This window comes from Crocodylus porosus, unplaced genomic scaffold, assembly GCF_001723895.1.
Source record: "Crocodylus porosus isolate Cpor-Errol unplaced genomic scaffold, CroPor_comp1, whole genome shotgun sequence".
Classification (NCBI taxonomy): Eukaryota; Metazoa; Chordata; order Crocodylia; family Crocodylidae; genus Crocodylus; species Crocodylus porosus.
Genome location: NW_017728910.1, coordinates 24,331,296 through 24,344,431, shown reverse-complemented (window position 1 = coordinate 24,344,431; position 13,136 = coordinate 24,331,296). Strand labels below are relative to the sequence as shown.

General features: G+C 52.4%; 1 protein-coding gene across 1 annotated transcript in view; it reads left to right on the top strand.

The window, feature by feature from the left end:
• Positions 1–1,542, top strand: part of LOC109308528 — an 8,499-nt gene extending 6,957 nt beyond the window's left edge. The window contains exon 2 of the mRNA XM_019532874.1: positions 1,242–1,542. Coding sequence (XP_019388419.1) covers positions 1,242–1,315 — 74 coding nt within the window. The 3' untranslated portion in view covers positions 1,316–1,542. The remainder of the gene's footprint in view (positions 1–1,241) is intronic.
• Positions 1,543–13,136: the final 11,594 nt, after the last annotated feature.

The window sequence follows — 13,136 nt, the reverse complement described above, 5'->3', positions numbered from 1 at the left end:
TGGGATAGTGGTCTGTGGGCCGGAGGAGCTTAGGGATCCTCTCTGCAATGTCCTGGATGCGGGCCCCCGGGAAGCAGCAAACTTCCCAGGCTCGGGTCGGGGCGGCAGACTGCCCCTCCATCCCCTCAGGATGGAGTCTCCCACAACAAACACCTTACGCTTTGTCTTGGGGAGAGATTTGGTGACACCAAACAGCTTTACAAGAGTTGCTCATGGTGTTGCTCGGTTGTTGCCACCAAAAGAAAAATCACTTATAACAATTTTGTGTCAGCCATCTCAAAATTGAAAACGGCTTTCAGGGGTTGTTTGCTTGGTGAGGCATTTCCATCAGTTTTATTTTAATGCAAGACGCAAGGATCTTTGTGGGTGGGTAAAATCTTGTGTTGGACCAGCTGGATCATTGGGAGGGATTAGAGACCCCTCCTCAGGTCTCTGCAGAAGAAAAGCAGGTCCAGAATGAAACGTTTTATTTGGTGTCAAATGAAGCATCTTGTTCAAGCCATGACGGGGTTCGGTTTTGAACCTGCCTGCACATGGACCAGCTCTTCTCGTGAGCTGGGCTGTTCTGCTGCTCCCTGTAGCTAATTGAAAGGGGTACGGGTGCAGGCAGGGGCAGAAGCCCAAGGAGCTGAGATCATGTGCTCCTATTAGACCTTGACCTGGCAGGGTGGGAGGAGGCCTCTGGGGAGATGGGGAAAACGGGGGTGTCACCTGGACCGCCTGATGCATTCAAGGTCCTCCGAGATTGGCATCAGTGTTTTGGCCTTTGAGGTGGCACGCATGGTAGTGGCATCAGTTTGTGTTTCAGCCTTTTACCAGACGATACGAGCACCCTGCTAGAGTTACTCTGGCTTGCAAACCTCAGTCAGGGTGACAGCAGGGGACTTGTTCAATCAACGTCCAGCAAGCTTGGAGATTGGCCTCTCTTTGAGCAGTGGGTGGGAGGCTCTGCTTGGTCACCGATTGTCCTGTAGGCTCAGGACGGGGGTGGGGAGCAATCTGTTTGCCCATCAGCGCAGGGAGATCCTTCTGATCCTTGGTCTGACCAAATCCCACTGTGGCCTCTTCTGGGGTCAGAGGGTCACATATGACGGTGTGGAGGTAAGAAGGGGTGAAAGGCCTGTACCATGTTGCAGCCCTTCTGCAAGAGTAGCTCAGGCTTTTGGGCTCTTGGCTGGACTGAGTGAAGTGCCGTGCTCTCCCATCCTGACCTTGCTGCCGATGCATTGTTTAACCAGCAGAAATCGCCTCTCGGGACCCCGTTGCTATCCGGCTCGGCTTGGAGGTATGCAATGTCAGCTATGGAAGGCGGTAGAGGACTGGATCACTTGGTTGCCTCAGGATGTGCTTGGCAGGTGGGTTTCCTCCCAATATTCCCTCATTGCAGCCTCCCCCTGCTGCTGCCACAGTCCTCGGCCGGCTCGCTCTGTTGCTCCAGCCATGCGAGCCCACCTGCCTGAGACTCGCCCGCTCCCCATGTGCACTTCAAGACAGGGACTACTTTAGCAAACGGACAGAAGGACAGATCTCGGGACGCCTCTTCTCTGCTATTAGTAGGAGCCCCGGCTGAGAGAGGATTTGAGTGCGTGTGTGGGGCTGCTGGTTGCCAGCGAGGGATGCTGACGCCGCAACGTCCCACCAGCTGTTCCACGTGCGCCTTCCCAGCCCTGCGATGGGGAGTGGAGGTGCAATTATCCTCGTGCCTGCCTGTCAGGTTTTTTATTTGAGTCTCTTACTTACCTGGCAAGGGAAATACCAAGACCACCAAGGTGGTTTTCCTACTGGCTGGGGAAAACCACGAACGTGGCATGGGGCAGTGCCCTGACTGAGGTAATGCATCGTTAGCCTCCCACTTTCACTTCCAGTGGGAAGCATTTGGGTATGCGCTGACTTCATGGAAATAGGAGACCCCTCCCTAGCTTGCTTCTGCGGCCATATGGCTGAGGGCAAGCAAAACTATGGGGCATCCAAACCCCAAGCCTCTGGGACTGGGCCTACATGTAGGATGCCTGTCAAAGGATTTGGAAGCATCTGAAGCCCCAGGCGGGGTGGAGGATGCTTGTAGGTAGCACAGAGCCGGGCGATTATTTTAGGTGGAGGGCGACTTACTGAGTTTTGGCAAGCCATCGGGGACCACGTGACAGGTAGCCAGGGGCAGATAAATAGTAATTTTCTTTTTTTTAGGGGTCCCGTGGGCCAGCTGGTATGGCCTGGTGGGCCGCATCTGGCCCACGGGCCGCATTTTGCCCACCCCTGTGGTAGCAGGAACACACATGGTTCTTGAAAGACTCACGGATTTGGAATTGATTTGGCTGATTTGACATGAAAAAATGTCCTTTAAAACATTTTTTAAAAGTCTCTCTTACAATTGACATCCCTGACCTGAGAAGCTTTCCCATTAAAATCTCTTTGAAACTCTTGAGCTTCCACGACATGATTAGGTGTCCAGGAAATGGTGTCTTTTGTCAGACTGATTGTGAAAAAACATTGCTTTCGGCTGTTGCCTTGAAGGAGGGACAGGGTCTGATCCTATCCGGCTGCTTGGGGTTTTCCAGCCTTCTTTCCAAACCTGTAAAGCAAGACAGAGCCCAGGAAGAAGAGCTGCAGAACAAGCATTTTCAGTCTCGCTTAAAGAGCACCAGGTTGCTGCAGCTAGGGTCAGAGCCCCACTTCATCAGCAGTGGCAGTGTCTGCTGCCGTTTACCCTGGGCATGCTGACATTTTTTAAGTAGGCCTCCACCCAGTGCTCAGGCTGAAGTGTAGTAGACAGTGCTGAATAGAGGGGGGAATCACTGCCCTCGATGTGCTGGCAACGCTCCTCCCAACGCAGCCAGGATGCTGGTGGCTTTCTTGGCAACAAGGGCACACTGCTGGCTCCTGTGCAGCTTCTTGTCCACCAGGCACCAGGTCCTTTTCTGCAGAGCTGCTGCTTATCCAGTCAGTCCCAGCCTGCACTGGTGGAATGAGCACAGGCACCTGTAAAATTATGGCAGCTGGGTGCTGAGGAGTGTGAGAGATGCAGAGATGCAGCGGTGACGGGGTGCTCTGACTGGAGGGAGCGAGGAAGCGGCATCTTGCACTTGGATACGTGACTGTGTGCAAATAAGCACTGCTGGGGCCTTAGCACATTTCCTGGGGGCCCTATTCCTCTGTCTCAAAACCCGATACTCCATTCCCTGCCCTCTCCTCTCTGCTCTGCGACGCACTCAGCTGTCTCTGAGCTCTGGTCTCAGCCGATCATGCTGGGGACCTTGGCTGTGGGTGAGACAGCAGTTACATTTTCACGGGGACAGTCCCATTTCAAACAGCTGTTGCAGGTCCCCACTGGAAAGAGGACCAAAGCATCATTTCACCATCCCCCCAGGACACTGAGGACAGGTGTTTGCACCCAGACCGTCCCTCGAAAACATAATAGGTGGTGACCCCAGCTTTAAATGTCATGGAGCACATAGACTTCAGTACATACTTGTTTTCAATTAGAGACAAGCAGGTAGAAAGTACTGTGCAATGAGTGAAGGACTCATTCTCTGCTCCTGCTCCTTTAGAAGTTTGTCTTCATGAAAATAAACTGATTTCAATATTGTACCATAATCCTTTTTAAAGGGACGCTGGGAGGGAAGTGACCTGCCTTTAGTTTGGTATGATCTGATGGAGCGTGTCATCTATAGGTAAGCGCTGAGACTTCTTTACTTATTTATTTTTAGTTTTTAGGGGCATCAGCATAGGGTTCAGGATATTAGACAGATCACCATTTCATAGCTGCATCCCTATGGGTGTAACGCTGGAGTTTAGGGTTAATGGTGTACTTTGGCATTAGTGATTTCTTATATTCTTTCTCTCTCATTTGGTTTCTTTACAGATCCTGTATCCATCTGAGGTCTAAACTGTCCCCAGGAGAAAACATTAAAGTTTGGAGTTTATTCTGTCATCATGTCTCTGTATGAGCTATCATTTATAGCCAAAAGTGGGGTGGGGGACTTCAATTGAATCATAGGGAAGTGGGGCTGGAAGAGAGGTCCAGAGGTCTAGTTCGACCCCCTGCCTGAGGCAGGATCATCCCTATTCAATACAGTTCATGATCTAACCTTTGCATAAAAATATTTGAAGTATTTGGAATTATTTTAGGAAATACGTGATGTTGTTGGATTCCCCGTTTGCATTTATAACATCCTTGGAGGTTTTCAAGACCTGGCTCAACATAGCCTTGGCTGGGATGATGTAGTTGGGGCTAGTCCTGCTTGGAGCAGGGGGTTGGATGAGATGTGACCTCCCGAGGTCCTTTCAACCTTCATTTTTTAGGATTCTAGACCAGCATGAATATATACCTATATAATATAAAATGTTGGCATCTACACTTAAGCATTTATCAGAAACAATAGCAAAAAGAATATTTTTAAAAGTTTTATATTCTTCCCTTCTTTAAGTTTGTAAATGTTTTGGTCTGGAATGTTGCCTTAAGTAATGTTTTATAACATGTTCAGCAGTTTTGGAAACTGGAAAATCTGTTTGGAAAGAGCCTGTCAGCGTTGTAGTATCATATGTTGTAACTTGCTTCCAGGATTTCATGTTTCTTATGGTTTGGTTCGCCGTGGTAAAGAAATCAATGCTTTCTTCTAAAAGGTGTTGATGGTCAATGAATTTCAGTACCTTCAGCTCAAAGCCATCAGCATTCATGAGTCAAGCTCAAACAATTGCAATGCATTTAAAGCTAATGAGATTTTAAATGCTGGTGTCTTTGTACCGATCTGTATTTTGAGCGGACGTGCTCAAAAGCCCCCACGGTTCACCAAAAGCATCCAGGAACGTCTCAAAGCTAAGAAGGAGGCGCACACCCAATGGAAGGAAGGGGCCATCACCAGGGAGGACTACACCTCCATTGCTTGGGGCTGCAGAGGGGTCAGGAAGGCCAAGGCGGAGACAAAGCTGGGACTAGTGACCTAGATCAAGGACAACAAGAAGTCCTTTTTTAAATACATAAGGGGTAAAAAGAAGGTACTGGGTAATGTGGGGCCCCTGCAAGACACGCTAGGAAATCTGGTCGTCGCACCAGATGACAAAGCTAACCTATTTAACGACTTCTTTGCCTCCGTTTTTCTGAGCAGGGGCCAGGTCATCCCCCCCACCAGGATCCCCAATGGTCCCAGGGGAGGCGCAGCCAGGCCCAGGTTCAAAGAGGACCTAGTCAGGGGACGTCTGGTGGGACTGGATGTATTCAAATCAGTAGGTCCTGATGCTCTTCATCCCCGAGTGCTAAGGGAATTGGCTGAGGTCATTGCGGGACCCCCGGCACGGCTGTACGAGCACTCGTGGTGCTCTGGTGTGGGGCCAGAGGACTGGAAAAGAGCCAATGTGGTCCCCATTTTCAAGGCTCGGTCCTTGGGCTGGTGCTGTTCAATGTCTTCATCAGCGACCTGGATGAGGGTGTGGAGAGCCACTGCCACAGCACACCCAGCACTGTCTGAAGGCTACTGCAGTCGCTGCTGTGAGCACAAGCAGCTAGAGGCATGCAGCAAGGAAGCCCGTGTGCTACCGAGCAGGTCTGTCAGAATTCAGCTAAGGCTAGGGAAGGCAACTGGGCAGATGACACAAAATTATGGGGTGAAGCAAACACACTGATGGGAAGAAACTGAATCCAGGCAGACCTGGACAGGTTAGAGAAGTGGGCAAAGAACAATAGGATGCAGTTCAACAAGGACAAATACCAGGTGCTGCACCTAGGGAGAAGAAATCACCAACACGCGTCCAGGCTGGGGGACAACCTTCTCAGCAGCACAGCGGTGGAAAGAGATCTCGGAGTCATTGTCAATACTAAGATGAATACGAGTCGCCAATGTAATGAAGTAAATAGCAGAGCTAAGCACACTTTATCATGCATTAGTAGGTGCATCACGAACAGGTCCCAGGAAGTGATACTTCCCCTCTACTGTTGCATACTGTGTCCAGTTTTGGGTGCTGCGCTTCAAGAGAGATGTGGACAATCTTGAGAGGGTTTGGAGGAGGCCACTTGTATGGTCAGAGGCAAGTAGGGAAAGCCCTGCGAGGAAAGGCTGAGGGACCTGGACCTGTTCAGCCTCTGCAGGAGAAGGCAGAGAGGGGATCGTGTGGCAGTATACCAGTTCACCAGGGGAGGGCAGCAGGGAATAGGAGATGCTCTGTTTACCAGAGCACCCTTGGAGTAACCAGCAACAATGGCCACAAGCTGACGGAGAGCAGATGTATGTTGGACATGAGGAAGAACTTCACAGTAAGGGTTGCCAGAATGTGGAACGGCTCCAAGGGAGGTGGTGCTCTCCCCTACCCTGGGGGTTTTCGAGAAGAGACTGGACAAGCATCTAGCTGGAGTCATCTGACCCCAGTGCTCCTTCCTGCCTAGGGCAGCGGGTCGGACTTGATGATCCTTTCAGGTCCCTTCTGACCCTAGCATCAATGGGTTTCTCCTTGTCTGTGGCTTCTAGCATCCAGCAGAGGTTTAGCAGTTTCCAAGACACTGAGAGCATCCTGGCAGACCAGTCTGCCCTATGCATCCTGGACCTTCCCTGGGGCACACAGCATCTTCCCTAGGGGCGGGAGGTCTTGCTGCTCAATTAGGGGTGTAGGGTGGGGGAGGAAGGGAGTCACAGGTGGTGAGTCGTCTGCAGCGGGACAAGGCCTTCCTGCCAGGCTTCTGCTGCCCCTTTGGCCTCCAAACTCGGGATGCAAAAAGGGGGAGGTGCCCTAGAGAGAACAGCACGTCTGCTGGAGACCCAAACCTGCCAGTCCCCTCTCTCCATTGACCTGGTGCTGTTGGGTAATCAGAGGAAGGTGGAGGTGTGTGGCTCCGCAACATGAATTGGTGCTACACAGGACATTTGGAGCTGCCTTGCAATCCATTAGAAACCCTAATGCAGCAGATCTTCCCCAGGAACCGTTGGGACTGGTGGTTGTGTTGTGCAGAGCCTGGCGTTACATGGTGGTGGACAGCTCAAACTCCGACCCAGAACCGCGCAGGCCCCTGCCCAACTTCTTGGCTCCGAGTGATCACTGAACAACATCTGGTACCTAAAACAGGTGAAGGAAATCCCTATGAATGGAGTTGAGCTGAGACTCTGGAAATGAGGATTATGATGTGGAGCAGGTTTAAACAGCACCTCACTCTGTTGGCAAGAAACAGATGTCGGCTTTGAACGTGCAGGGCAGCTGGCTGAGGAGTTCTGTTACCCCCATAAAGGGAAATCATGAGCAATGTTTTTAAACAGGAAGGAAAAATGAAAGGTTTGTGGCAGATCTCAGGCTGAAGAGCAAGTGTGGCAATGCAGGAGGACTTGCTGGCTTTGGTCTGTGCTGTTTGGCATGTGAGCTCTGAGCAGACTTGCACCGTGAGCCTCCATACAGCATGAGCATCGATGGCAAATGACTCTTAGGAAAGCCTCTGAGAGGTTCCATTCTTCAAGTCTCCTTTCATCAGCTAAACACGAATCAAATTAAGGTTGATTTTGTTCATTATAACATGGCGTTTAAAACACTGAACCAGCCTAATAGAAGGGCCTCTGTATATTCTTGTGTTAATATACCTTCTGTCGTTCCTTGGTGATCACTCTGATGTCAGAACAGCATGTGGCTTGATGCTAGTGACTGGGTTGACAGCTAAGCCTGGGTGAGTCTTACCATCAGGGAAAAGCTAAAAGTCCCAGCTGAGCATCTTACTCCAGTGCAAGGCCATTTCCCTGCTGCACTAGCTGGAGCATCTGAAATGCCAGAGGCTCGTGCAGGTCGCACACAGCATCCTCCCGTGGCGGGCAGCGATGCAGCAGATGGCTGTAGAGCAGGATGAAGCGGATGGGGGATGTTCTGTTTGTCCCAGGCCAGCGCGAAGAGGAGGCTGATGCAGCCGCTTGATGCGCCTGACATGTTCCTGGTGCATCGTGCAGGTATGTGACCGGAAAACTGGGATAAGGATGGGAAAGCTGAATGTGCCTGAGCAGCGCTGGAAAGGTGGAGATAGAAGTGCTGAAATCTCATAAATTGGGCATACGCAATGAATGAAACTCAACTGAACGTTGGCCACTTCAGTACAGAATAAACGATGTTGCATGAGGTTTAACTAATCTGCTTTCCAATCTTCCCTTGCACGTGATCTCTGGGGAAGGCTGACAGGCAGGTTAGTTAAAGACAGAAGGATCCCTGGGCAGCCTTTGAACGGAGCTGTGCAAACGGACAGTCAAGATTTTCTCTGCACTTGTGTGTTAGCTTGTTGAGAAGGCAAAGGAATAAGATCAGCAGGTTTTAGGGCTGGACTCCACACTCACAACAGACTCCCATGGGTGGCCGCTGGGTCAAAGAAGCCAAATATATCCTGAAGCTATATACTTTTTTCCTGCAACTTGCATCTGTGCACGTCCGCCCTTGCCAGCCACCCTCCTGTCTCTCGGCCCGGGGTGGGGCTAGTTGTGTGTGATGACTCCGAGTCTCATATGAACAAAAGACCCTGAGGGAGGAGGAGGAGGAGAGAGACAAACCCATGTTAATTTGTCCCTGTGACCTTAATAAACCAAGGACTTTTCTGTTGGCTGGACTTTCCCTGGTCAGGACACACTAAATAGGAGCATTGGGAAATAGTGCAGATTAAACATGTCCATTCAACACCTGGCTTGAGTCGAAGCCTCACTCCTGAGCACTAACACCATTTGTTCGCACCCGTGACCCATGGTCGGATTCTAGACCGGCATGAATCTGTACCTACGTAATATAAAATGTTGGCATCTACACTTAAGCATTTACCAAAAACAGTAGCACAAGAACGGGGCTGCGCACAGCAATCTGAATTTCTAAGCAGCCTCCACATAATTACTTGGTTGTCTGCCAGCTCACTGGAGTCCTTTGCAATGGACCGCTGAGCTGGTGGCGGCTTTATACGCTCCTGTTTGCTGGTAGCTAGTTCTGGCTCTTCAAATAATGAGTAGGAAGATAAAGCTGTGTTTACACTGAGTCCTTCCCTCTGTTAATGAGTAAAGAAATGTCAATATGGCTGTTGGGAGGCCGTGGCTTATGTACACGTTTACTGCCAGCATGTTGGTGGTAGGAGGGGCAAGCAACGTGAGCGACACAATTACTTGTAGCACGAGTGCGCAGGAGTGCTAAACAAGTGCCTGGATCTTAAGGTTTCCATTTCCCCAGAGCGGTGCTGGGGTCTCTATCCTTGGAGGCTTTGAAGACCCAGGTAGACAAAGCCTTGGCTGGGATGATGCAGTTGGGGCTGGGCCTGCTTTGGACTAGATGTGACCTCCTGAGGTCCCATCCAACTCTCATTTTCTCTGAGTCTAAGGTTTCCATTTTAAAGGGGGAATGGAACACAGCTACAACCTACACCCCTCTTCTTTAGGATGTTCCTACAACAACCTTGAAGCCGCCTTCTTTACGGGTTCTTGCCTCCTGAATAGGTGGAGGTTGTGTGCGCTCGCTGCCATGTGCTGCTGATTGAAATGTGCCACCTGCGATGCAAACAGGGTGGACTGTGGGCACTGGGCAAGTAAAGCGCCATGTGATAGGATTTCAGTGGCAGGGGAGAGGAGGTTGCATGCTCACATGGTGCTTGAGTTGCTTTGCGGAGCCAGGGGCTTTGGCATTGGCAAACATCGTGTCAGGGCCAAAGGCAAGCAGAGCTGAGCTTCCCTCCAAGCAAAGGTTTGCTGTATGGCTCCATCCTGCCAGGCCCGGCGGAGCTAGAGGACTCCTAGCCCTCCTCCAGGAGACCGGACCTTTCCAACCCCTTGCTGGGTTGGCTCCAGCTGCCCACAGCACCTCCCTTTCATGGAGCGGCGGTGTGGCAGAATGGGTCCCCCGTAACTCTGTGTCTCCAAGGGTCTGTTCACCTCAATGGCACATTTCATCCAAAAGGAAGCTACACTATGGGCTGTATGGGGTGGGGAGCTGCAGGAGAAATGAAGGGCATGGCGGTGTCGCAGCCTGCCGTCCCTCCCGTGTTTTTAGCCTGAGCTGTAGAATGAGAAGCATGACTAATCCACACGGATAAGGGGAAAGGTGATGGCCATGGCCCAAAGATTTTGCTTTTACTTATTTACCAATGTGAACTTCTTGCCAAGGAAGTGCCAAAGGGCAGGACTGGCTGGTTTAATGGCGTAACTACATCAACAGCTGCCTGCACGTGGCGGTACAGGAGAGCGGCCCCCGAGTGAGTCACCTTTGCCAGGATATGTACCCTGGCAGTCTTTTTGGGCCAAGGAACATCTGATCCATTGGGGCTGGAGGAGGAGCAGGGCTCCTGCCGCATGGCGGGCTGCATCTCGTTCAGATTTACTGGGCAGGAACTGCTGAAGGGGAAGGGTTCACAAATGAACTCAGCTGCAGTTTTGTGGCTGTTCTTGATCTGTGCTCGATGCCTGGTGACAGTCCTGGTTGTAACACGCAGGCAATCTCTCTCCCTTTCCCTGTCAACCTGTGCGCACTCATGTATTTGCTGTGGGAGCCGTGTTGAGGCTTCTGTTCTGCCATCAGGGGGATAGATGGGCTGAGCGTTTGCCCAGCTGTGGGCAGGCGGCAAAGGACACTGCAGTCCTGGCAAGGGGAACACGCTGGGTGGGTCAGATGCCTGTTCATGTGGCATGCAGCTGCCTCCACGGCTTTGCACTGGAGACAGGGCTGCCTTGCTCGCCCAGCTGTGGCAATATAAGAACGTATTGCAGATGGCAACTCATGCACCCTCTTTCCTGCTGCAGTGTGTTTCTCTTTGCTAGTCAGGGTCAACCCAGAAGGCAAGGAGTCATAAAATCATAGAAAATTCAGGTTGGACGGGACCTCAGGGTTGCATCTAGTCCAACCCCTGCTCAAAGCAGGACCAGCCCCAACTACATCATCCCAGCCAAGACTTTGTCTACCTGGGACTTTAACACCTCCAAGGATGGAGAGTCCAGCACCTCGCTGGGTGACCTGTCCCAATGCTTTACTACCAGTGATCCCCCTCACCCCCTTTCCCATCCCAGCCTGCAGCCCCTTCCCAGCTGTCCACCCTCTTGCATGGCTGTTGCCTGTCAGAAGCAGCCTGAGTGGATGGGTTGAAGGGAAGCTTCACAGCAGGGATCGGCATTTAGAAGTGCTTTTTAGGTCTGCAATTAAGGTGAGGGGATCATGGCCCCCCAGACTTGGCAGAAGCTGATGGCTTAGCCAGATTCACCCAGGAGAGGACGCATCCTTGGAGAATGTGCACTGCACTGGGGAGGCCACATCTGGAGTCCTGTGTCCAGTTGTGGGCCCTCCACTGCAGAAAGGATGTGGGGAAATTGGAGGGAATCCAGTGGAGAGCAATGAAAATGGTTGTGGGCTGGGGGACAGGACTGGTGAGGAGAGGCTGAGGGAACTGGGCTGATTTAGTCCGCAGAAGAGAAGACCGGGGGGGATTGAATAGCAGCTTCACCTCCCTGCAGGGGGGCTGCAAAGAGGCTGGAGCTGGACTGGTCTCAGTGGGGGCAGACGACAGGACAAGGAGCAATGGGCTTAAGTTGCAGCAAGGGAAGTTGAGGTTGGGTATTAGGAAAAACTCTCTCATGAGGTGGGTAGTACAGTACTGGAAGAGGTTACCCAGAGAGATGGTGCAGTCTCCATCCTCGGAGGTTTTGAAGACCCGGATAGACAAAGCCTTGGCTGGGATGATGGAGTTGGGGCTGGTCTTGCTTGGAGCAGGGGGTCGGACTTGATGTGACCCCCACCCAAGCTCCCTTCCAACCTTTATCGTCTAGGATGGTGTTTCTCAGCCAGTGGGATGTGGCTGTGGGACTTTAATGGAAATTGTTAAGGACATTCAGTGATTCACCAGCAATCCTTTGAAGTGGAGGATGACGTCCATCAGGCCTGATGGGTCCTCAGGTGACTGAGGAGTCCCATTCTTTGGCAATCGGGGCATGTTGTGTGGGGGGGGGGGGGGGGGACAGGATTTGCAGCTCCAGGTTGGTCTCCTCCTTCCTCTGCCATAGCCATTCCACCTCCGTATCGAGTCGTTGGGCCTCGAAGTGGCGTGTGCCTGGGTGGGCCAAGTGGCGCGCACCGAACAGTCAGCAGCTTGCTCCTCCCAGCTGTTGGTGCCGATGCCTCCGTGCTTGAGGGCGACTTTAATGCGTCTTTGTGCTGTTTCCTTTGGCCGCCCTTGAGCGTTGGCCAACAGAGAGGTTGGAGAAGAGAGCTGGGAGAGGGAGGCGGTGGCCCGTCCATCGGAGTTGGTTCCTCAAGAGCAAGGCTTCAATGCTGGCAGGCGCAGCTTCACAAAGGACGCTCGCGCTGGTCCGGTGGTCTTCCCATTTGATCCCCAGGATCTGCTGCAAGCACCGCTGGTGAAAGCTCTCGAGGGCCTTAATGTGGCGGCGGTAGACGGTCCAGGTTTCAGTGCAGTAGGGGAGGGTGGTCAGCATGACGGCCTTGCAAACCGGGCCCTTCATCGACTTCCGATGGTCTTTTGGTTTGAAGATGCAGTGTTGCCGCTTGAAGACTGATTCAGTGATGAAAATTATCCTAAAATGCACGTCAACGTAAAAAATTACAGGTGGTCCTCAGACTTACGCCACAATCGGTTCCCGAATACCACTTAAGTCAAAATGTTGTAACGTGGAACAGATTTTCCCACAGGAAACAATATTGTAAATGGCGGACTGGTTCCTGAACCAAGGCCCGATCCCCCGTTTTCACCAAAACTGCCCCAGCATTTTGTAGCTGAGTAACACAGCTACATTCACGTATTTCCACTGTCAACAGCAACGGCACCGAGGTGGAAGGGCCTCTCTGGGCGCCTTGCTGGGCTTGTCCAAGCGCTGGTGGCTGCGGTCTTCTCAGGAGCCTCCAAGGAGGCTTGGACAGCAGTTCTCGGGCGGCGGGGGGGTCAGCAAGATCAAGCGTGAAGTCGAACCCGGGGGCAGGAAGCCGCGCGGGGGGGGCTTGTAAACTGCCCGCGGGACTGGAACTGCTGCGGGGCTGTGCCCGCCGTCTGGAGGAAGCGGCTCTGTCTCGCCGCAACGCCTGGCGGCCTGCGAAGGCGCGGGCGCGGGGCAGTGCGGGCCTGGGGCCGGCGGGCGAGGCTGGCCGTCGCGAGGGGCCTCTGGGCGGGAGAGGAGCCGGGGGCTTTCCGCTGTGCGGCACGGGGGCGGGGCCCGCGGGAT